This window comes from Nothoprocta perdicaria, unplaced genomic scaffold (assembly GCF_003342845.1).
Source record: "Nothoprocta perdicaria isolate Ctin4 unplaced genomic scaffold, notPer1 scaffold_16, whole genome shotgun sequence".
Lineage (NCBI taxonomy): Eukaryota > Metazoa > Chordata > Aves > Tinamiformes > Tinamidae > Nothoprocta > Nothoprocta perdicaria.
Window position 1 is genome coordinate 7,525,433 of NW_020454760.1, and position 22,188 is coordinate 7,547,620.

Sequence of the window (22,188 nt, forward strand, 5' to 3'; positions counted from 1 at the left end):
CTTCCTTCCTTCCTTCCTTCCTTCCTTCCTTCCTTCCTTCCTTCCTTCCTTCCTATACGTTGAATTTACATCTGTAATTACATTAGTTTAAGGAACAGGACAGAATTACTCACCCCATTTATATGTTGGCCCCATGGATTAATCTGCATGTGTCACTAAGATGGTATATAATAATATTTCATGGGAAGAAATCCTGAGGTAGAAATTTATGGTCTTGTCATTTTTATTCACAGTAGTGCTGATTTCTCAATATTTACATTTAGCAGCTATTAATTAGATTTTTTCCTTTATGCCTACTGTTGTAGTTCAAGCAGGTATCTTACAAGCAGAAGGATATGATAAGCAGACCATTCAGCTCATATGTACATGCATACAAACATTATATAAAAACAGGGTGCATTCAATCACAAAGCAATTCAACTTGTATTTTAAGAAGGTATTCTACTTTATTATTGATTTTCACTGGCTCCACCTAATGAAAATAAAATGAAGAAGGGTGTGCAGGAATATCTTTGGACCTTATGCAGTCAAGGATGCATGAAAATTAAGGATTTTTACCTAAATATGATTGTAACCTCTCATAAAGGCAGAATTAAAAGTCCTGCTTGCAGAAAGAGCGTGGTAGCTCCACAGCTATGCCAACAGAAGGAGTTACTTTCCTCAGTAAGGATCACTGAGTGTGTCACTGGTTAATTCCTGTTCTATGCTCCTCATTAGCATTACTCTCAAGTTTCTGGTTATCATATCCGAAATATTAAGACATAATAAGTACGAAGGTGCAGATAATTGGATATTAACCAGAACATACTTGACTGGGCAGGAGGTAGGGCCTTGCTTAAACTAATCCTGAAATGTATTAATCACCAATTAATGAATGGGTTTCAAATTCATTTTCTATTATAGAACACCTCTGAGTATCTAAGCTTTTTCTAATAAAATGAGTTGGAATAACAGAATAGGAATAAGAAACACTCCAATTTGAGGCTGGTTTGAATTAATTCCCCATAGCTTGTTGTTAAGTTCATTGAAAACAATAATCCTGGTATGAGTGACTTTTTTTTTGTAAGGCTGAGAAAATAACCATATATTATAGCACTTAGAGGCTCTATTTGCAGGTGCAAATGGTCATACAGAGGCTAAATTCAGAACAGAGCTAGTTCACTGGAGAAATGCTACCGTACCATCTATATTTCTTAAAAGCAAATATAGCTCTCTAAGATGAGCGGTGTAAGTACTGGACCAACTCTATACAGACGCTGCCAATTAACCATTTTCTATATGAAGACACGTGTACACCTACTTCAACTTCTTGAATAAATCCTTCAGACCACAAGCCCCCTGTCCCCCAAACGTAGTCTGCTCTGGTCACCTGGGCTCTTGGGAGGAAGAAGGGAGGACAAATACATAGAGATCATACAAATCTGGGGAAATGTTTGGGGGGAAGTTAATCACAGAATCCCCAGTTTGAGCAACTTTGCTCATTCTGCATTAAGCACAAACCCGTTGCCAGTATCACTAGTTAGCCTGAAATGGCTACACTTTTCCCAGGTAAGGGGATAACTGGTTGCATATGGTCTAACTCTCCAACTAAAGGAAGTTTTTGATGCCTAGATATCTTTAAAATTCAAAAGAAAATAAAAAGATAAATTATAAGTTTTTTTTTCCTTCCTTCCTCTTCTTCTTCATTTTTTTTAAACATATCCAGGATTATTTTTAAATTGATACCTTGAATGTATGCCTCACATATGTTTATGCTTTTTATTGTTTGAAATAAGTGTGCCCACTACTGTACCTGAAAAAATAGAGAGATCCTTATTGTCACTAATGAAGAAAATTACATCAGACATGGTTGAAGTACTATTATTCCCCTTTCTCTCTTCTTCCCGTCCTCAGTGTTATTTACATTGATGTGAATTGCAAGTAAACCAATATTATCCATCTCTCTGTTTTTTTCCTTAATTTGTTGACTTTAATTTTAGTAAGTCTTAAATAAGCGCTTACTGAAGATGAAGCAAGATATGCAAGCAAGTAGTCCTTTTATCAACAATTTTGCCACAGAAATACACAAACATTTCAATGGCTCTTCATTAGCAAACAAATCAACAAGTGATATTTTAATGCATGACTTTATTCCATCTCTGTGGGGACCGTAGTTGAGAGTGTGATGTACAGTACAGAGAAAGGAATCATCAGCCACAATGTCCCAGGGCTCTATCCATTGAGGACTTCTCAGCCTCTGCTTAAAGAGTGCATTTAATTGACTGATAGACAGTAGCTTCTTTGTTCACAGAAGACAGCGAAGTAATGGCAGCTTGAAAATCGTACCATCTACAGGATCTCCTGAGACTAGTAACAGGGGGATATGTGTCAGGAATAAATAAATAATCTAATTATTAAGCCACTTCCTGTCAAGTTAACTCCAATTTGTTGGCTTTTGAAGGCAACAAAACGAGGCATTTTTCCTCATTATGCTTCTCTTTTTATACCACTGGTAATCACAGGCGGATTAAAGGGTGCCTGATTGGTTTTTTTGTCAAGGAACTGAGAAGCAGCCAACAGTACAGAAAAACTGAGTTGGGGTTAGAAGAAATTTCATGCTTGTCTCCTTTCCAGCTCCCTAACAGCCCACACTGCTGCCCCATACAGTGCTGCCAGCTGTACAGCAAATGTGTACCCCTCCGACGGCGGCCTACCAGGCCACAGGCTCCATCCTGTGAGCTGTGAGATACCTTGCAATCTTGGCAGGTAGCTACTGCTGTCATAGGCATAATTCTAAAGGTGACCTACGAAACCCCATCAGCTCACCAAATGCGGCAATATGAGCAGCTGAAGCTCGACACCCACTCTCCATGTTGGCTCCTTTTGTTTCGGTTCCTGCGCTTGAAAAGCAGGGGAGGGGGGAAACGTGGTGCCGCGCTCCAGCTACGGCTCGGCGCCTTCCTTGCTAAGGGACGGGGTGATTTAGGAAGGCGATGGCACCCCCAGCGCCGGCAGCCGAACGCGGCCTGAAAGGATGCGTGAAGGCAGCCGACAGAGCCTGCAGTACAACTGGTCAGCGGCAGAGAACAAAAGGGAGGGCTGACACAATGCCATTAATTCATCCCGCGGTGTTTCGGTATTAACATGCACAGTATATCATGTCCCCAGCTAGGAGGAGAATCTTGCAGGAGGGGGATGGAGAGGGACAACTTCAGCACCGAGGGGCATTCTCTCTCCGCAGCATCCTTTTCAGCGCGCGCTCTTAATGTGACAGACATTTCTGCAAGGAAGAGCTGCGGCTTTGGTGCCGTTTCCTTCATTTTCTCTGCATGGTGGACAGTTTCAAATAATCTGCTATTACTGTTATTTAACATTAGAACATTTTGACTGGTTTTACTGCAATTCTTTAACTCTTCCTCCTGCCCCTTCCTCCCCCCCAAAAAAACCCCAAATCTGAAATGTTTGAACATTGTGTTTTGACTTAACCATTTATGAGCTTAAATGTTTGGACATCTTTTCCTAAAAATACTGTCTTCAAAAGAAAAAAAATGCTCCCGATTCAAACTCTTGAAATGGGAGTGTCAGCTGCAAAGAGAATAGCTCAGTGGGTGAAATCACGGACCCCCGGAGGGGAGAGGGGAGCCCCAACGCGCACAGGTGACCTAACTTTAAGCGTAGTGAACGGTGCTGTTGTAGAGTGTTTGCAGCTGCCTTTGCCGATTCGGAATACATCTTGGAATTTTTGTTAAATTGCGCAGATAATTAAAGCCTCTTCATATTTACAGTCTGCTTCATTGGTACCATGAATTCTGTTTTCAGTTACTGTCTGCAAATTCCCTCTCTGCCCAATTTCATACTAAGCAATAACACTTCATTTTACATAAGTTTTATCTGATGTCCCCATACAGAGCTGCCAGCTGTACAGCAAATGTGCAGCTCTCAAGCCGAGGCCTACTAGGCCACAGGCTCCATCCTGAGATCTGTAAGGCACCTTGCTGTCATTGGCAAGCGTTCCCTGCTATCACTGTTACCATCGCTCCACACTACACACAACTTAAAATCATCTGATTATTAGAATTTGTGGTCCACACTCCATTTTATCCTTTATTTAATCTATCCCCAGATCACACATTTGTTTAAATGTTTTGGCTGGTTTACAAATCATGCAGCCATCTGCACAGTAGGTGTGACACCATTTTTTAGACAAAAGTTACATTACAAAACAACAAAGATAAAGTCATTTGAAATGCTTTGGTGTTTGCTATTCTGCCTGATCTGCTTGGACCATCTCTAAGAAATAAATAGAATTATCTGTGTAAATCGATGAACATCTATGAAAAACAACACCCAGCAGAACACAGAGCTTGCTCCATTACCTACGTTAATATCATGACAGCTGAGGAGAGATGACCTGGCCCACTTCTCATCTCTCCTGTACAGATGGCTATTAAAGAGAACGTATCCCTTTTGTATGGTCCATGTAGAAGCCCTTTATGGGCTTTTCAAATAAGCCAGCATTGCCCACATGAGAGTAGCTTTCTGTTAGTATTAAACAGCGCAGATTTCATCTATTTTTTAACCCAGCTCCTCACAAAATAAACCTACATTTTCTCAGATTTCACAGCAAATGCTGATTTTGCTGGATATTTCATTATCTATCTCTGCATTTTGTAGACAACCGGACAAAGTCTCCTGTAACTTTCTGGCAACTTCTTACCAGTTCTGACTGTAAACAAGAGAGTCCCAACAATTTTCTGATATTACAAGGATACGACCCTTCCCTTCCATATAAAATGACAATTCCCATATTTTCTCACTGAAGATCCAGCAAAAGATGAGAGACAAAGGAGGTCTCCACCTCCTTCCTCTTCTTCTGTGGACATGCACATCTTTGAATGCTTTTTCTCTTCTACATTGAGAGGCTTTGCGATGTCAGTTTTACTGTGTAGCAGCTAATTCTGTTATTTCTGAAGAGGTAGTAGTTGACATCAGCATAATGCAGCAAGTATTAGTCGCACTATAGAGTTTTCTGCATATGTGAGAGGAAAACAATATTTTCTAATGACCTTAGGCATCACACCAGATACAGAATGTGTGAATAACGCATGATTTTACAACCAGGCTAAAGCCTTACTGGGCTCCAGAAAGCCCAATATTTATACCATAAGCCGGGTATTTCTTTCATCTTGACATTAGTGATGTTTTCCACATGTTCTGCAATCAGATTGTATAAACATGAGGCAAAAAAGATGATTTATTTTTAACATTCATTATGCCTGCAGTTAATGCATCCATAATGCAGATATGCACATCCACATAACACATAAATGTATAAATATATACATTATCTATTTTGTAATATTGTCTCAAAAAAATCAAAAAATCAAAAGATATAAAAACTAAAAGATGTTTTTGTATCTTCTGATGCTTACATGCTAGTCACTATTGCAAACATGCTTGCAACGTTTCTTTTAAGAGAAATTAATTTATCAGTTCTCAACTTCTATATTCTGTCCTTTTTAAACTATAACTATTCTAGCACAGATTTGCTTAGTTGGTGCCTGATGAAGTATTTACTGGCGTAAATTGGAATCCTCCTGTCAGCTGCAGGATTGTTTGGACCTGTTTTCCCATTCGTTTCCTCACTTTGGTGCTTTTCATTTTTTCATCTTTCCCTTCACTTCCTCCCACTCCTTCTCACACCTGCCACCTCCCTTAATGCTGCACAACATCCTCCCCTCAGAAATGAGCTCCCCCTTCACCACAACAGACTTCAGAAAAAGTGCATGACACTAAAAAGTTTTTTTTTAAAAAAAAGGTCTGTTTATTCCTAAGAAATGACCTATATAGAAATTTCAAAAGTAGGGCTGCAAGAAAGCACTGAATCCTGACTGTCACCTTCTTCACTCTTCCTCCCCAGGTTTTCAGAGAGGTCGTGGCTCTTGCAGTGACACCAGGGCTTGCTCGACACAAGTAGCAGCAAACCACAAAGATTGCGGCTGTTTCCCCCCTTTTTATCATTCTCTTTGTCAGCCTGATCAGTCCTCAATGGTAAATGTGCTGCTCTGTTGTGCACAGCCAGCGGCAGCTCGCAATTTGCTCACTATGTTTCATGAGACAGTTGTTTGTGGCTGTTTGGAACACATTTACCTCTTTGGGGATTTATGCGCTAGCTGCAATGCCAACCTCCATAGTGATAGAGATTTCTTTCTAACTAAAATAGATAATTAGAAGCTGGTAATTATTGGTCAAGAATTATCAGAGTGAAAAAAATTAAGCTCTTCATAAATAGTTCTTGGCAATGTCATCTCTTTACATTATCTCATGCCTAACAGCACTTTATTCAGAGCACTTACAAATTTACACTTCTGCTGTTGAGCCTCATAATTTTATATGGAGTAATTCCTTTTCTGAGTTAAACGTGTCAAAACTCTCTCCATTCTGATCAGTCTGTGTGAGTGTGTGTGCAGAGTCCTGGGGATTATGGCAACTGTTCACCCTGCTTACACCGTAGTGCACCAGGTACTACAGATGTGAAGGAATCAGAGGCGGAAAAAATAATGTTTGGCTTCCCTGCTTAAAATAGGAGGCAGCAGATGAGCTGTGGAGTGCAGCAGACAACACAAACAACGGTGAACTCTCTTTCCATGCTCTTGGGTCAAATGCCAACTGTAAACTATGCAAGCAAGACAAAGGGATTCCAGAAAGCTTCCTTCCTTTTACATATACCCAGTAATAGCATTTGCTCAGGGACTGCTGCTAGGAATGCAACAGATTCCACTCGGAGAGAAAAGCAGAAGAAAGAAATAAGGCTGTGGAAGAATTACTATGTTTGCCAGCATTTCCTACACTATATCAAATATGCCCAGATTTACATTTCCTCCTATTTTCCATTAATAAGATACAAAACTGAGGTATGGTTTTATCAATAGATTTTCCCTAGCCTAAGCTTGAAGTAGTGTGTAGTTTAAGCAAACATGGACATTGCTTGACAAAATACAGCATCCAGGGAAGTAGGGGCAGATCTAGCAATCGGGACTCTTGAACTTTCAGTCCCTTATGCTAAACAAGGAATTCTGCTTCTTTGCTTCTTTGTCCTCATCTATCCAATGGAAAGGGCTTGTTGCCTCATCTCATCACAAGGATGTTGGGAAGAATGTTGGATGTGAGGCATGTGAAACAGGTTTAGCCTTTTAAGTTTTAACTGTGAAGTTATAAAAGTAATGAGCTTGTAACTCATGAAAACCAACACTGTAAGGTTTTTTTTGATATCTAACTTGCATAATAACAAATGCAAATTGTTTTGTTGTCAAAGATACCTTAGGTTACACTTCATTGGGTCATCCGTAGATTTTATTTTCCGTTAGGTGGCATAATCCTTCTTGTTGAGTTGATTGAAATGTATAACAAAAAATACCCTCTTAACAAAGAAGAGTAAGAGGCTTTTCAAATAGCCCCTAATCCTTCTTCCCTTGCTAAATGTCTAGTTCAGATTATATTTGATTAGACGAAAACACACACAGGCACATAACCTAAAAATACCTACCCTCAGTGGAGATATTGTAGCCAAGAAAATAATGCCACCTGCCTTATTTAAAAGTCTAAATTGCAAACTGGGATACTTTAAACGTATCTTTGCCTTAGTGACCTTCCCTAATACATCCTCTCTCTCTGGATGATAGCAGCATGAACTCAACTTACACTCAATGGACACAGTAATCAGAGAGAACATTAGCAAGCCTTCCAGGCTTCCAGACTCTAAAAAGCTGGCAAGCAACAAATCAATCCCTCAAGCCTTCAATTAGCTGGGCAAGTATCTCTACAAGGAGTTCCCACTCACTTTTGAGAGGAGGTTGGTAGATGAGTTGCACCTTCCTGCTGTTTGTCCCATCTCCCAGCTGTTCCTGCTGTCTTCCTTTCTCCTGTTGTCTCTCTTCTGTTCTTTTGTTATTTTTCCTCACTTCCAATGAGAGCTAATTTTCCCCTTTTCCACATGCTTTCTTCCCTTATTAATTGACATTTATCCCTGCTTTTTTTTTTTTTCCTTCAGTAATAGAAATTCCCTCTACCTTTGTCCTCCCTGACCTTTCTCCCATACTGTTGCTCTTCCTTTTCTCATTTCTCTGAATTCATCTGAAGTCCTTCAGGTTAGAAGGAACTAATCTACATGCACTAGTAATTGCAGTATAGATAACGCTAAACATTTTGCTGTGAGAGGCAATACAGTTCCCGAGACTGTGTCATGGTGTCTGGACCTGAAGGTGTTTATTGCCCCAACATTTGATCTAAGGATTATCACTCCCCTTGACTTTTAGCGCCTGCCTTCCCAGATTATCTTTCTCCTGCCTTGCATGTAAAGTCCTTTTTTTTTTTTTTTTTTTTTTTTTTTCTCTCTGTCTCTTCCTGAAGCTTTCTCACTTTCTCTTCCCCAGAGAAGTGAAAACACTACATCTTGTTCTGCCAATTTCCTACTGGGGAAGCGGGTGGAAAGATATATTTTATGACATAGACATAGAAAAGGAGAGGTCAAAGCATTTTGGAGGCTAGGGTTTTTGTTTGGCAAATGGGCTGTGGCCACAAGTCAATATTCACGAAAATGTAATATGTTTTTTTAATCTGTATGTTGATATACACTCAGGTATCTTCAGCTGCATGTGTGGGATATGCATTTTATCCAAATTTTTTACAGTTGTATATGTACTTGGGTTCATCTTTTATATATTATTTTTAATACTATGATCTCAACTACATATACAAATAAACTGTGGCCAGTTTTAAAAAGCTTAGTGTCACCTCTTGAACTTTTCCCTCTAGACAGCATATGGACTTGGAAAAAAACCATGTGGACAGTGATGCAAAGTGGAATTAGAAAGATGGTTAGGGAAAGGTCCAATTGGCGGTAAGAGGCTAACAGAATTGGCGATAAGAAACAATTTTTCTGTGTCCTTTGAAGTCTGAGGTTTCACTCAAAACTCTCAAACAAAAAGGATGATGTTCCTTTTACTCCACCCCAGCACAAATTCCCCCTGCATTTGCTGTATTGAGGCTGCAACATTAGGAGCTGCACTGTTAAGGCTGGAAGCGTGGATAAGAATTTTCCACTGAACACAGATTACCACAAGCATAACCAGCAAATCCCCCTGCATGTTTTGCAAGCTCCTTTTTTATTTCACTGGGAATATCTTATATTAAGCACATGTAAATCTGTGTCACTATGGTTATGTCATGAAGCAATATCATGCATGATTAGATATATCACAGGCAAAAACAATTACATATTTTTTAAAAGATTCTCTTTCTCATTCAACCTCATCCAACTTTTAGGAATAAAACATAAGCAGTTAATAGCTGAGTTTAAGAAAACCTCAGTCTTTTCAGATCTGCAGACTGACACTGACTGGGTTTGTCTAGCTTTACTTTCTCTCTACTTCCTTCTCTCCTCCTATTTCAACCCTTTACTAAAATTCCTTAGGAAAAAGAATAAAGAAAATTGCGTATTTCATGAAAGGTGAAGGACTCTTTGCTGAAATAGGAAGAAGCCGGGGAGTGGGTTGCAAGAAAACACACCATGCTGACATTGCAGCATCACCCTTATCCACAAAATGTCCCTTCTTCTCTCCCATTTTAGGATGGCTGCATGATGCAATTAAGAACATATCAATATCAATAATTTACCGCTTTACCAAACCAGCTTCTCACTTGTTTTTATTCATTTTTATAAGAAGTTTGTAAAATGTTCATGCTCTACATATGTTAAAACTTATTAACAAAGGACCTAGAAAAATGAGCTATTAAGTTTTGGCAGGTAATTTTTACAGCACGTCCAAATTATGTGGGCTCATGGAAGAAATTTTCAAGTAACCATATAAGAAAAAAATAGTGTCAAACAAGTGTATAATTTTTGAGTTATAAAATTTAAAAAAATCTTCTTTCCTGTTGAATACATGATTATTAACTTTATACCATACAGTTCTTTCTGTGTTTAGCAGCATTTGTTACTGCAGTAAAAAAAACAGCAATAAGGAAAGTAGGAGTATAAAATCAATGGCATCTCTCTCCGTCTTCAAACGTGAAATTTGGAAAAGAGGTTAAAAACAAAATGAGACAACACTAGCAATGTTATCTTATTAGTGGGCAAATGATGTGCTTGATAAATTTAATTGGCGGATAGAATTCTTAGAGCTATTACTGAGTGGTTACCAAATTGAAAACATTATGGGTAGTCCTAGGGGGATAAGCAAATAATAGGAAAATATGAATATCAAAGAAAAAGAAGCTTTTGTTTCATTCCAATTTACAACTGTATCAGCCTTGTAAATATCAAGCCACGCTTGGATCACAAATCCTAAAAGATTTTTTCAAATGCCTTAATGAGCAAATACCTCAAAGACCAGATTCCATTATAGAAAACTACAATTCCTTATTTTTTAAAATAAATGATAGTATGTAATTGTCCATAGTTACACTAGTATTGTTTCCAGATTACTCAAACACAACAAACAATACTATTTTATGGCCATTTGAATTATTTATGTTTCCTAATGACAAAAAACTCACCAGTTTTGATTTCGGACCAGGGTGCTCGAGAAGTACACAGTAGTATCATTACCATAATAACTTCTGAAATTAAAATCTGTCTAAAACTCTACGGAAAGCTAACATCCAGTTCATTAACCATTCCTGTTAGTTTGTTTTCAATAATGCAAAAATGATTAGAAGTTTAATTTGTTAATCACCTGTGTTTTGACTGGCAGTGGATATATAATTCTCTGCAGAAGTCTAAACTAGCCCTTGCAGAAAATAAAATATGCTAATGTTTTATCAAGTCTAATAATATGAATAAAAAAATCAATCATGCCTAGGTTAATCATTGATGGATGCACAATTAATTTCTCCTTAACTCTATTTAATTTTAGAGGCAATGATGATCTTGAGTAAGAGAAACGGCTATCTGTCTTTGAGAAGATTTAGTGCTTCACTTACCAATCATGTGGTTTGCAACATGAACTTGGATATCCCATTCATTGTAGAAAACCATCTGACATTTGATGCACTGGTAGGTCTTCTTCTAAAGAAACAAGGGTAGATAAAATTTACTCAAACATACAATTGGAACCATTTTGTTACAATTTAAAATGCTGAGTTCAAAGTGGTCATTTAAAGCTCTCCAGCAGTGTTCTCATTAAAGTTCAATTAATAGTATTAAGTAATAACACTCTGCAGTTCTGCAGCACCATATACCTGAGTTTCTTGAAATTCTCTGGAGACTCTTTTTTTTTCAGCTTCCTAATTCCATGGACAGACCAGTATTTTTAAAACATCAACTTTATATTCATGGAAAGCAAAACGCAGTGTGTGTGTTTGGACGGTGATTGAAACAGATTGAGAGAGATGTGAATCCCTCCTTTTACACCAATGACCTGGCCCAACTCCGTAACTGCAGAGAAGCCAGGAACACAGAAGGAACCGTATCCTAAATCTGCTTCCTCCTCCTTCGTGACAGGGCTGCAGGGTCTTCTCTGCATTATGTGCTCTAAGTGGATCATCAGGTTGCCAGGAGGGAAAAATCCTTGCAGTCTGGACAAATGTTACTGTATTCAGGCAGTATTTCCAGTTTCCCCTGGGAAGCACGTACTAAAACTGGGAAGGTTCTTTGGAATTTAACCAAAGAGAAACCAACCAAAATCCAAGCAAACCCACCACCCACTTCGGAATGAGCCTGACTTGCTTACAAAGCATTTGTGTGTATAGATCAAGTTTCAGTATAAATAAGGGAATTCATTACTTTCACTCACTTCCGTGTATATGGAAAATCTTTCACTGATGTTTTGGTGTCCTCTGAATTAGTTCTGCTGTTTCACTTTTCCACAAAATGTATCACTTGTCCAAAACATACTACAGATTAAACACCAATATCCTAAGAACATGATTTTATTTTCTCTTATTTTCTTGAGCTAAACAGGCAAGAGATTTAATATTGAAAAGCTCTACTTTAAAAGCCAAAATTTAAATGTTCCTGCAAGAAAGAGACAGTAAGATTTTGCTTTTTCATCCTAAGTCCTTAAATCTGCCATCATCTAGACATCTAACAAGACAACTCATTCATAAAATTATTCAGCTGCACAACTGCATTATGAAGGACTAAAGACTTGAAGTAACAGTCCTGGAAAGCTCAACTGTTGCTTCAGACACACAGTTAATACAAGATAAATCCTGAAAGAGCAAATCGTAACTCAAGAGATGAGTATGCTTTTGCAGAGCCATAAGAACTTTGCCTATATTAGCCAAAACAAAACAAAACAAAAATCTCACAAAACTAAATAGAAAGTTCGAAAGAGCTCACACACACGCACACACACACACACGTACACACACACATGTACACAAACACACGTACACAAACACACACACACACACGGTGAGCTGAAGATTTACAGTATGTACTAGCTGGGGAAGAAGTAGTTCATCAGATACAATACAAACAAAATTTAGCTTGCCTTGTGTATATCTAACTTCTGAAGAATGCTACATTAGCAGGTATTATCTATTATGTTAATAAAAACTCTTTTCTTCTGATTCAAAACCTTCTTAAAGACTTGCTGCATATGTCGTGACTAAATTTGGATGCCTTGTCCCAGGCAGACAAAGTGCCCCTCCATTAAGCATCTTCCTACTCCAAGCCCTTAGGCAGAAACTCAAAGACTTTTTCCACATCTGTCATTTTTTCTTTCCAAGTTAACTGTAAAATTAGTGACTAATCAAAGTCAACTCTGAAATTAAGTGTTCCTGTGGGCTTCTCTTTACAAATCTCCTATTTCTCCCGATACTCAGAGGCTGTTTTAATTTTCTTGATGACAATAAGAAAATATGTTATGTTGCTTCTCAGTGGAAACAACCATAAGCCTTTTTTGCAGTTTTTCATTTAAACCAACTTTGGTTTTCTGAAATGTAACCAAATTAAATCCCTATGTAGAGAAATGAAATCAATGGACACACAGAAAACAAACCTGCTTTGATTTAGCTTTACAATTACAATTTGAAAAGCCTGCTATTTAAAAAGATTCAATAATTTTCCCCTTGTTTTTGGTTTCTGTGACCATAACCGGTAGAAATTCAGATCCAGTCCAAAGACTTACTATATTATATGTAAGTAAATTTAACCTTACCATGCTACATCTAGATCTATCAAAGACCTCATAATAATGACAGTCATGATCAAAGATTTATTGTGCTAAGCTCTTTACAAGATGCTTTTTGATGCTGACATATAGAACAACAATATTACATAAATAACAATCACTCTCCTTTTTTTAAAAAACATTGTTTCCCTTTAGAACTAGTTAGAAAATATTTCTTACTCCCTGATGACCGGCAGTATATATTGTTTATTAGCATACCCCTAGCATTATTCCTGATATGTGACTTTGTTCAAAAACAAAGAAACATAAACGTAATGGCTGGTCTTTTCTCTTGTTAGCACTGTAGTACAGAGTGCATGTCAAGAATTGTTGGCAAAATGATGACTGATGTACATAATGACAACACACACCAAGGTGGGGTCTTTTTGAAGCCTAATGCCAAAAACCAAACTCATTTGACAACAACTGTAGCAGGAAAAAAAAAATACCAGCACTTGCTAGCCTCTTCAAAATGATCTGACATATCTGCAAAATCACACAGAGGTTTCTTTTTATCATGAAGGCAGGAAATTTTCTTTTTGACTGCTGCTTGATCAAAAACTGGTTCTTTTTTGTTCATAAACATATCCTAAAATGTTGACATCAACTTTTATTACCTCAAAACAGTCATCTCAAAGTGTCTAAACCTGCGCACGGGTAAATTTGGATTTTAAAAGCAACTCGGTAAATTCCGCTTCCTCTCAGATTTCGCACATGATCAAACGCAGTCCTTTTCACACCCTTGGAACACGCGGCCCGTGGGCATTTCCTCGTGTTCCTGCAGGAACCCTGTGCCTCTGCCAGAGTGACAGCTCGGCCTCAGCAGCCTGGCTGGGACCGCCAGGACACCTGACGGCTCCGGGAGCACCCGGCTCAGATGAGCTTGGGGCTGGTCCCTGCTCCCCGCCAGGGGCAGGCCTGAGAGGAGGCCCCATTTCCACAGAGGGAAGAAGATGGGAAAGAGCACTGGGGTGGCTCAGCTTGGTGTTCCTTGCCTGGATAACCAGCGAGGAAGACCTGCTTGCATGGCAGAAAAAAGCATCGAGACTGAAGAAGCAATTTTAGTCCCTCAGGGAGCTTCCAGTGACCCAGGAAGGCCAAGCTAGGTGTGTATAGCCACATAGGTCCACAGTGGCCATCCTTGCCCAACCTGCAGCACCTATGCGGGAGGCAGCAGGACGGAGCGGCTGCCCAGGCTCTGCATGGGCATGGTGGGGACAGCTGGTGCCAGGTACCTCCCTACCTGCCACCATCAGCCTCCTGCCAGCGGCCGCAGCTGGCCAAGATCTTCGTGCTGCCGCCAGACACAAAAGTGGGTCAGGCCGCATGTACTGCTGTAGAGGGACTTCTCATTAGCTCTGGTTGCAGAACTATGCTTGAAAGGAAATGTGGAAAATCACAGGAAACAAAGACCCACCATGGACAGGTTTCTGCATTTGCTGATGTTTCAACCAAGTTAAAAGAAGACAGTAAACTTTTGAATCTGAAGTGGCTTTTTTTGTTATCATGAAGAAATATAAAACAAAATGCCAACATGTATTTTCCCATTTTTTCATACTTAGAAAGAAAATGTATTTTTAATTTTTCTTACATATTTGCTGATGTGGAAAAGGCTACAGAAAAATATGTTTCTTTTTCAGGAGGCTTTTCAATACAAAATTATCCTATATTAAATTACCTTCCATCTTTTTGAAAATTATTCGCTGGTGTTTGAGGTTTTAATAATACTTTGCTGTAATTTCCAGTGGCTTTTCAAATATAAACCCCCTCAGATGCAAATATGTCTAGTCATGTTTCATTTTTAAGTCCTCTCCCCACTGTCCCGCCTCCCCAAAGCAGCACCGTTGGTATTACAAACAGATATTGGAAACGCACAGGAATTTCAAGAACTTCATTTGCAAAGTACATAGGGTAGTGCTTCAAGAGAAATCATGGCTTAGGTCTCCAAAAACTCCCCTGGAAAAATGTCAACAGCTCAAGTGTAAATTTGCCTTCTCTGTGCTGATTCAGGCCTTTGATCCATGCAAAGCTTATGCAGGCACCTCTCTAACCTTTTGAATAATTAATGTCACCTACACCTTTAATTATTGCCCCCATCCTCACTTGTCACTTTGCAGTTTGCAGAATTTCCTCCCTACGAAGGCGTCCAAACTGTCCATGACAAGGCAAATCAGGCTCCGCTACGTCTATAAGTGGCCCAAGAACATGGTCTTTCCAATCAGTACTTCAACTCTGTGCCCCAGAATTTTATTTGCCTTCAAAAATGCAAATCAACTAATAAACACTTTACCAGGGATTTACAGTTCTGTTCACAAGTACATTAGATCCTTCCGTGTAGCCTTCTATGCCCTGTGACTTTTTGAGGTATCCACACATTCTCCTTCTACTATTCCTTCCCCCCATATTACTTGAAAATAAGTTGTATAATATACTTATCTGCCCATCCTCCACCTCCTTGTCAAAGTTATTGTGATTTTTATCACCTACTTCTTTTGTTTGGACATTTCCCCAATTTGTACACCACCTTACTACTTACGCTTTCCTCCAGACTATGGATATGCTGCATACATCAACAAAGTTAATGCAAATAATGATTCTTACAGTTTCCATTATTCACATTTCTCCAACCTAAATGCTTTCAATTCACAAGACTCTTATGCTTTCCATATCCAAGTCACTATTTCCTTTCTTTCTAATCAAATAAAGTAGCTCTCCCTATGCCATACTTACCCAACAGATTAGTCTTTTGTGCTATACTATTTGAAAAGCTTTTCTATAATACTGGTAAATCATATTTATAGGCTCCTCTATCAGTACTTAGGGCTACTCTCTCAATATACTCTTATCAGACATTTTAGGCAAGATATTCCCTTTGTGAACCTTTGTCCTCTATTCTTCATTAAATCCAAACTTTTTAGGTATTCTTCTATCATATCTTTGATTAGCTTTTCTCGCATCTTCCTCACTATTTAAATTAAACTCATATAACGTCATCTGTAATCCTCACATCCACTGTTAAGTGTCTGCTAGCAGTATTTTTTCCCAGATTATTGATACTTCTGTTTCCTAAAAAGGGCTGTAAATATATCTGCTTAATGTTTCCTTTTATCTTCAGCTACTTATTAGAGAGGTTGGGAATGGGTTTGTGAGTTACTCTTCTATACTATTTTCTATATTTTCTATACCATTATAGCACATCTAGTCCATACCTCTTTCTCTGTGGGCAGAATATGCCACAAGCTCCAAGCATTGTCTTCAACAATATTGTTTGCCTTGATTACCTATATTGTTTCTAGGTCTCCTATATCCCCCTTCTAACCAAATGCCTCTTCCCTGTATGAAGTAACCAAACATGTCTTCTTACAGCTTTTAAAGCACTTTTTCTTCATTCTCTCCTTTGTGAACACAGCCTAGCAGACATTCCCTATTTATTCTGTTCTCCTGTCAGACCTCTCTTGCACACAACCGTTCTGCTCCCCAAAATGGCTTTGACACGGACTGTTCACCTAACAATAATCTCCTGTTTACAAGCAAGTGAAGTGTTTACCCTTGTCACAGCAGGAAATGTGACTTTCAGTGCTTTTTCACTCCTCAAATTCAGCACAGACCAAGGGCAAGGATCAATGATACAGCAGAGCCAACTCACTGCAGCCAAAATAGTGATCCCACACTTCCCACATTCTCAATTCCCTTCTCCCAGGCCGTTACTCACTCCCACTGCTTCCCTCACATTAAATCCAGGATGGAGCTGATTCAACCTGTTACACCAACAGGAAGGTAACCTGAAAAGACAAAGTTAGTATGTGCTCCCAGCAAATGATATGCAAAACCAAGTAAAAACGTACACGCTAACTATGGCAACTTGTCATGCTGCAAGCTGATTTTTCACATTATTTTTTTTTTATGTTAGCAGTGTGATTGGCTCTGCCTAAGACACAAAGGTAAGAATGGTCCCAGCTCAGAAGAGCTCATTTGTCCACTTACTCATTCTTCATCATAGCTCAGATTATTTTTGACAGTACGTTAATTGAGGATTTCTTTTCTATCTTCCCGGATGCTTATTTTGTCAACCTTAAGCTTTCAAAGAACTAAGCATATGTTAGACAGTTTCACTGTGTAGTTAGCTATTTATCTTGCTTATGGGGTACTGTCAGCTTGCATTTTTTTTGAATTGACTAATTGCTAGCTGTTCCCATTGCTAACAGAACATCCTTTAATTAGTATTTCCTGATTGCTTTAAAAACATGTTCTTAATGATTTTATGAGGATTTTTGTATTCTTCTGCTTTTACTTAGCAGGGTCTAAAGTATAATGAGGTCTGAGTATACATGCCTAGAGACAAAATACAATCAATCCTATAAGGTAAGTAAAATGAAAAATGGAGAAAAACATTATTTTTTCTAATTTTTTTTCATTATGTTTACTTTTTGATTTAGCGCACAAAGCATATTCAGGCAGAAATATGAATATTCACTCTACTGGCCTTCCTTCTGCATTCTGCTTTGAATCCTTACAGTCGGCTCTTATGTTTTTCACCTTTATATTCTGGATTCTGCATACATTCCTGCTTCTCTTCAGTGTCTCAGTTACACACCGTTTTTTTTCCCCTAGCTGGGAAAGAACATTAGCTTGCAACATCTCACATCCTCACACACAAAGTACTGCATCTTGCAACACTCTTAAATCACATCTCTTCCATTGGAGCACCCCAATCTCTTAACTATTTCTATTTCTTTGAAAACTCAGTACTGAAGTGAGGCACATATTACCAGAAAAGTGACTCTTAACATTGTCAGTATGTGGCTGTATATTTTGTTTTCTCTCTATTACTTTATTTCAGATTTGCATAGTTCATGAATGCAAACAGCTGTAAGGACTTTGAGTGAGAACTGGGATCTGAAAATAAATATGCTTCTTTCTGTCTTTGGGCCCAATGCTGGTCAAGGCTTGGCTTCTGAACACTATGAGCAGTGTTCAAGAGTCAGGAGCCAACTGTGTCAAAACTGAACTCTCTGTCAGCATCCTTACATGCTTGTCTCCTTACATGGCTCTTAAAATTGAAGAAGGCTACCAACTGGAAAACCTCTTGAGCCAGCAGAGAGCTGCTAACCCATCAAGAAGCATCCCAGCACTCAACATCTCAATATCAGAGCAGCTATGCAGCTGTGGACAATAAAGAGAAACTAAAATTGAGACTGCATTAATGATTTTGCAGATCATGTGGCATCAAATCACAGCATGTAAAGCATGACTTGGCAGCTCTGAGATATGCAAGACGCTGATATTCTGAGTAAGCTGATAGACTGAGGGATTCTTTTTCCACCTCTTTTGCCTTTATTTTAGAAAAGGCATACTGAGACAGACTGACATTCAATAAAGCCACTACTTTCTTCACTAACAATCAGCAACAGATGTAGCCCAATAAAATTAATAGTTTGCAAGTATGCACAAGAGAGTCCCCTTTTTGTCTCCTTTCTCCATCACAAATTTTGTAAAAGCTCTCTGGATTTTAACAGAAAGGCAAAATTGGAGGCTCCTTATATACCTTTTAAAATTTACGTAATTAAAACACTAAAGGCACTTTTCTCCAACACTATACAAGCAGAGTCTGTGGAAAATTAATGCTGATTAATTTCACTTTCTGAGAAAAGAAAGTGAAAGTGACCTTCCCTTGCCCACTTGTCTGCTTTCACTCAACGTGTATTCATGCAGGGTTCTGGGCTGTATCTTACCAAGAAACTCAATCATACAGAACAGAATTTCTGCTTAAAAATATGCAATATTCATACTAATGTACAAACAGAAATATATTGCTCATACATAATATATAAGAAATTAATTTTCATTGAAATATCAGGAGGAGGATTAAACCCTTAGATGTTTCTCATGCAATTAGCTCTGCACTTGTGCAAGTCAATGGGAGTGCACAAATGAAGGCTTCACACTGCACGCTGGCAAGGCTGGGGTTTGCAGAGCTTTGCCTACACAGAGAAATGTAGGAACAAAATCCTACGACTGCGCCGTTGTAATTACAACATTGCTCTATATGGACACTCTTAGGCCACATCAGTGTTAACAAACCTACTGGTGGTGTCTGAGTTGGCGTACAGCTGCTGCCCTTGCAATGATGCTTCACTGAGGACAACCTCTGCTGGGGCAGTCCAGCTGCCCAGGAAAGGGGGGTACCAGCAAAGCCAGTGCTCCACCGAGCCGCCCTTCTTCACTAGGCACTGTCATTTGTCTAGCAGTTTCTCTTGGAAAGGCATACTCTCTTCTCAGGGAATTATGGAAACGTCCCACAATTCCCTCTCTCTCATTTTTACTTTCTCTCTCTTTTACTTTCATATTACTTCTTAAAATTCCAGCAGTTCCTCTTGGGTACATCCTGTAATAATCTCATTTCTTTTTGCATGGGGCTTCAGTCTGCCACTTCCCCATCAGGAAAAAGAGACCAGAGAGTTTGCTTCAGAAACAGAACGCCGCACTCCTGTGTTTGCAGGACTTCAGGCACCATCCCATGAGCTGTGAAGCAGGGAACATAAGAAAACTGAGGAACTGTGGTTAAGGCAGGTAGTTCCGGAAAATCACCAGGTGTTGCAAACATTTCCTGAATGAACTTACAGAAGAAGCAGCAGAACAGGCTCAACTGCAAGCTCGCCACCATCAGTGATGGTTGCAGGATTTTTACATGCAGATTGTTGTGTTTCCTAGAGTTTGGCGCTGAATTTATTCCAGTCATCAGAGAAGAAAGCAAAAAGAGGACTGTTCTGGCAGTGAAAACAAAACAAAACAAAAAAAAGGTACAAAAGGAAATCTGGGAGCTTGCAGTCTCAGATCACTCTCTCCTGGTGAACAACCTCATTTCCTATTGCAGAGTGCAGAGGAAGAAGAGGTGGCCTTCCAGATACAAAAAGCCACTAGGTGTGCCTTTTTGCAAAGAACAGTGTATCTAGATAATGGGCACAAAACAGAGGATATCCCTTTCTCACAGGATACCAAAACTGTGGAAGCATGACTAAAGGGGACAAATAGTCCTCTTCTTTCCTATCTCCCACCTTGATTTGTGTGCACAAGCAACAAGCAACTTTCTAATGGCTATACGAGTAACGGTGGCTCCCTGGAGGAATTTCTCAGGCATTAGGAATGATCAATGAATGAGGTTTACATCCTGAGGAATTCAGAGCTTTAATAAAAACTGCAGACAGGGTCATTTTTTCCCAGATTGACACGTTGTTACTGGTAGAACCGTACTGGGAGGCTCAGTATTGGGAGAGGCCCTACCTATTCATTCCCTGACTTCCAAAGCCACATGCTAGCAACAAAGATTTAACCACCAGAAAAGGACAGGGTCACATAAATCTGCATCTGGTAAGCCAAAAGGCTGGTAAAAATGCCCATGGCAAGACACATGCTTCTACTGTCATATCTGAAACTATGTTGGATACATTTGATACAATTTCTGGAGTAATGCAGGAAGCGGAGCAAATGGAAGACAGCATTGGCAAGGGAAAAAAAATAACCCCTGATTTTAAACAGCCAGACATAAGAGTGATTGCCAGCCACCAGAGAGCTATGAGAGATCAAAAGAAGAGGTGGTTTAACAAGATGCCATGTATCTCGTGGTTCGTTTCTGCTCACTTTGTACAACTTCATGGAATACACAGTACTGGTTCTACAAGTTCATTTTAAATTAATGGCTAGCCCATTCGATGTCACTGGTGACAGAGTAAAAAATTTGGCAGTTACGTTTGTTGTGTGAGACAAATAACACTAATGTTACAAATAACTTTATTGAAGAGTATTAAAAAAACCAACAACACTTCTCAAAACATTTACAGTCATGTAAGAAGTTGTTCTGCAAGGACCAGAAAGACCATGGTTTCCTATAGTTTCATTTCTTGTGAGTGACTTCTGTGCAAAAAGCAAACATGAACTTCAGTTAAAGCCATCTTCCTCGTCTGGATCTCTACAAGGCCTCTTTCCTGTTGGATTCTACCACCTACTTGCTCACCTATCTCCTCAAAAGCTGTGAAGGTTTTTTATGCATGGAGGTTTCTACTCCTCTATAAAGTTTTGCTTGAAAATGGCCGAGAGTGGTTCAAAAGTTAGTGGGGCATTCATTGAAGGGAACCCTTCAGAGGTATGGGGACAACAAAAAAGACATGTCATGTCTTCTTACATCTTGTTTCCAAAGATAATCGGGCTGGAAAGCTGGGGCAAATTACTTCTTGTTACTACCTGCACCTGAGGGCGGTGTAACTCAACACAGTTTTGATTTTCCACCAGGGCTGAGTGGAAGGGAAACTTGGCCAGTAGACACATATACAGGGAAAGCCCCATGAAGATAGTGGGCTGCACAGCTGACTTACTGGCATGCACATCTTAGGATGTTTTATCTCCTAATGCTATGTGGAATCCACACTTGCCCTCTCTGGAGATGCTTGATATCTTCACTCACTTTCCTACACCCCTTTCCAGTTCTGTCTTTTCTTCAAGCAGGCACTCCCCCCACTGCATTGGTGCACAGAAATCTTGACTTGGGGCTCTTGCAAAGTCTGGAGAACATGTCATCCTTCTTCCTCTGACGCAAAGCTGTCCTCAGGTTTGGAAAAGGTGCCTCTCCAAATTTCCCAACCAAAGCCTCTGAGAAGTAACAAGACAGGCAAGCATAATTAGAGTTTAATGGCTATAAGACAGGGAACTAAGACAGAAAACTCACTACAGTAGATCTTTTTGCTTCTGTTCCATAGCTCCCAGACAGCACATGGGGCTTCCTCTCATAGACTAAATTCATGACATGTATGAGAAGGTGGGAAGTCTGTTGCTTGACTTAGGTAGGATTCACAGCAACAATATAATAAATAACAGCCTCGTTAAATCCAGAGAAGTCCCTGCCTGAGAGCTCACTACTACAGGTGTAAAGACCAAGAAGAGAAATGTTTAAAACTATGTTTTGCCAGCAACTTCACACAGTGAAGTCAATTAAAGCACAGTGAAATGTGAAGGTGGCCTACTGTGGCAAGAAAAGTAC

The 22,188-nt window shown here is 39.3% G+C and overlaps 1 protein-coding gene across 1 annotated transcript in view; it reads right to left on the minus strand.

The window, feature by feature from the left end:
- Positions 1-22,188, minus strand: part of ZNF521 (zinc finger protein 521) — a 208,577-nt gene that overhangs the window by 106,878 nt on the left and 79,511 nt on the right. The window contains exon 4 of the mRNA XM_026035384.1: positions 10,963-11,047. Coding sequence (XP_025891169.1) covers positions 10,963-11,047 — 85 coding nt within the window. The remainder of the gene's footprint in view (positions 1-10,962; positions 11,048-22,188) is intronic.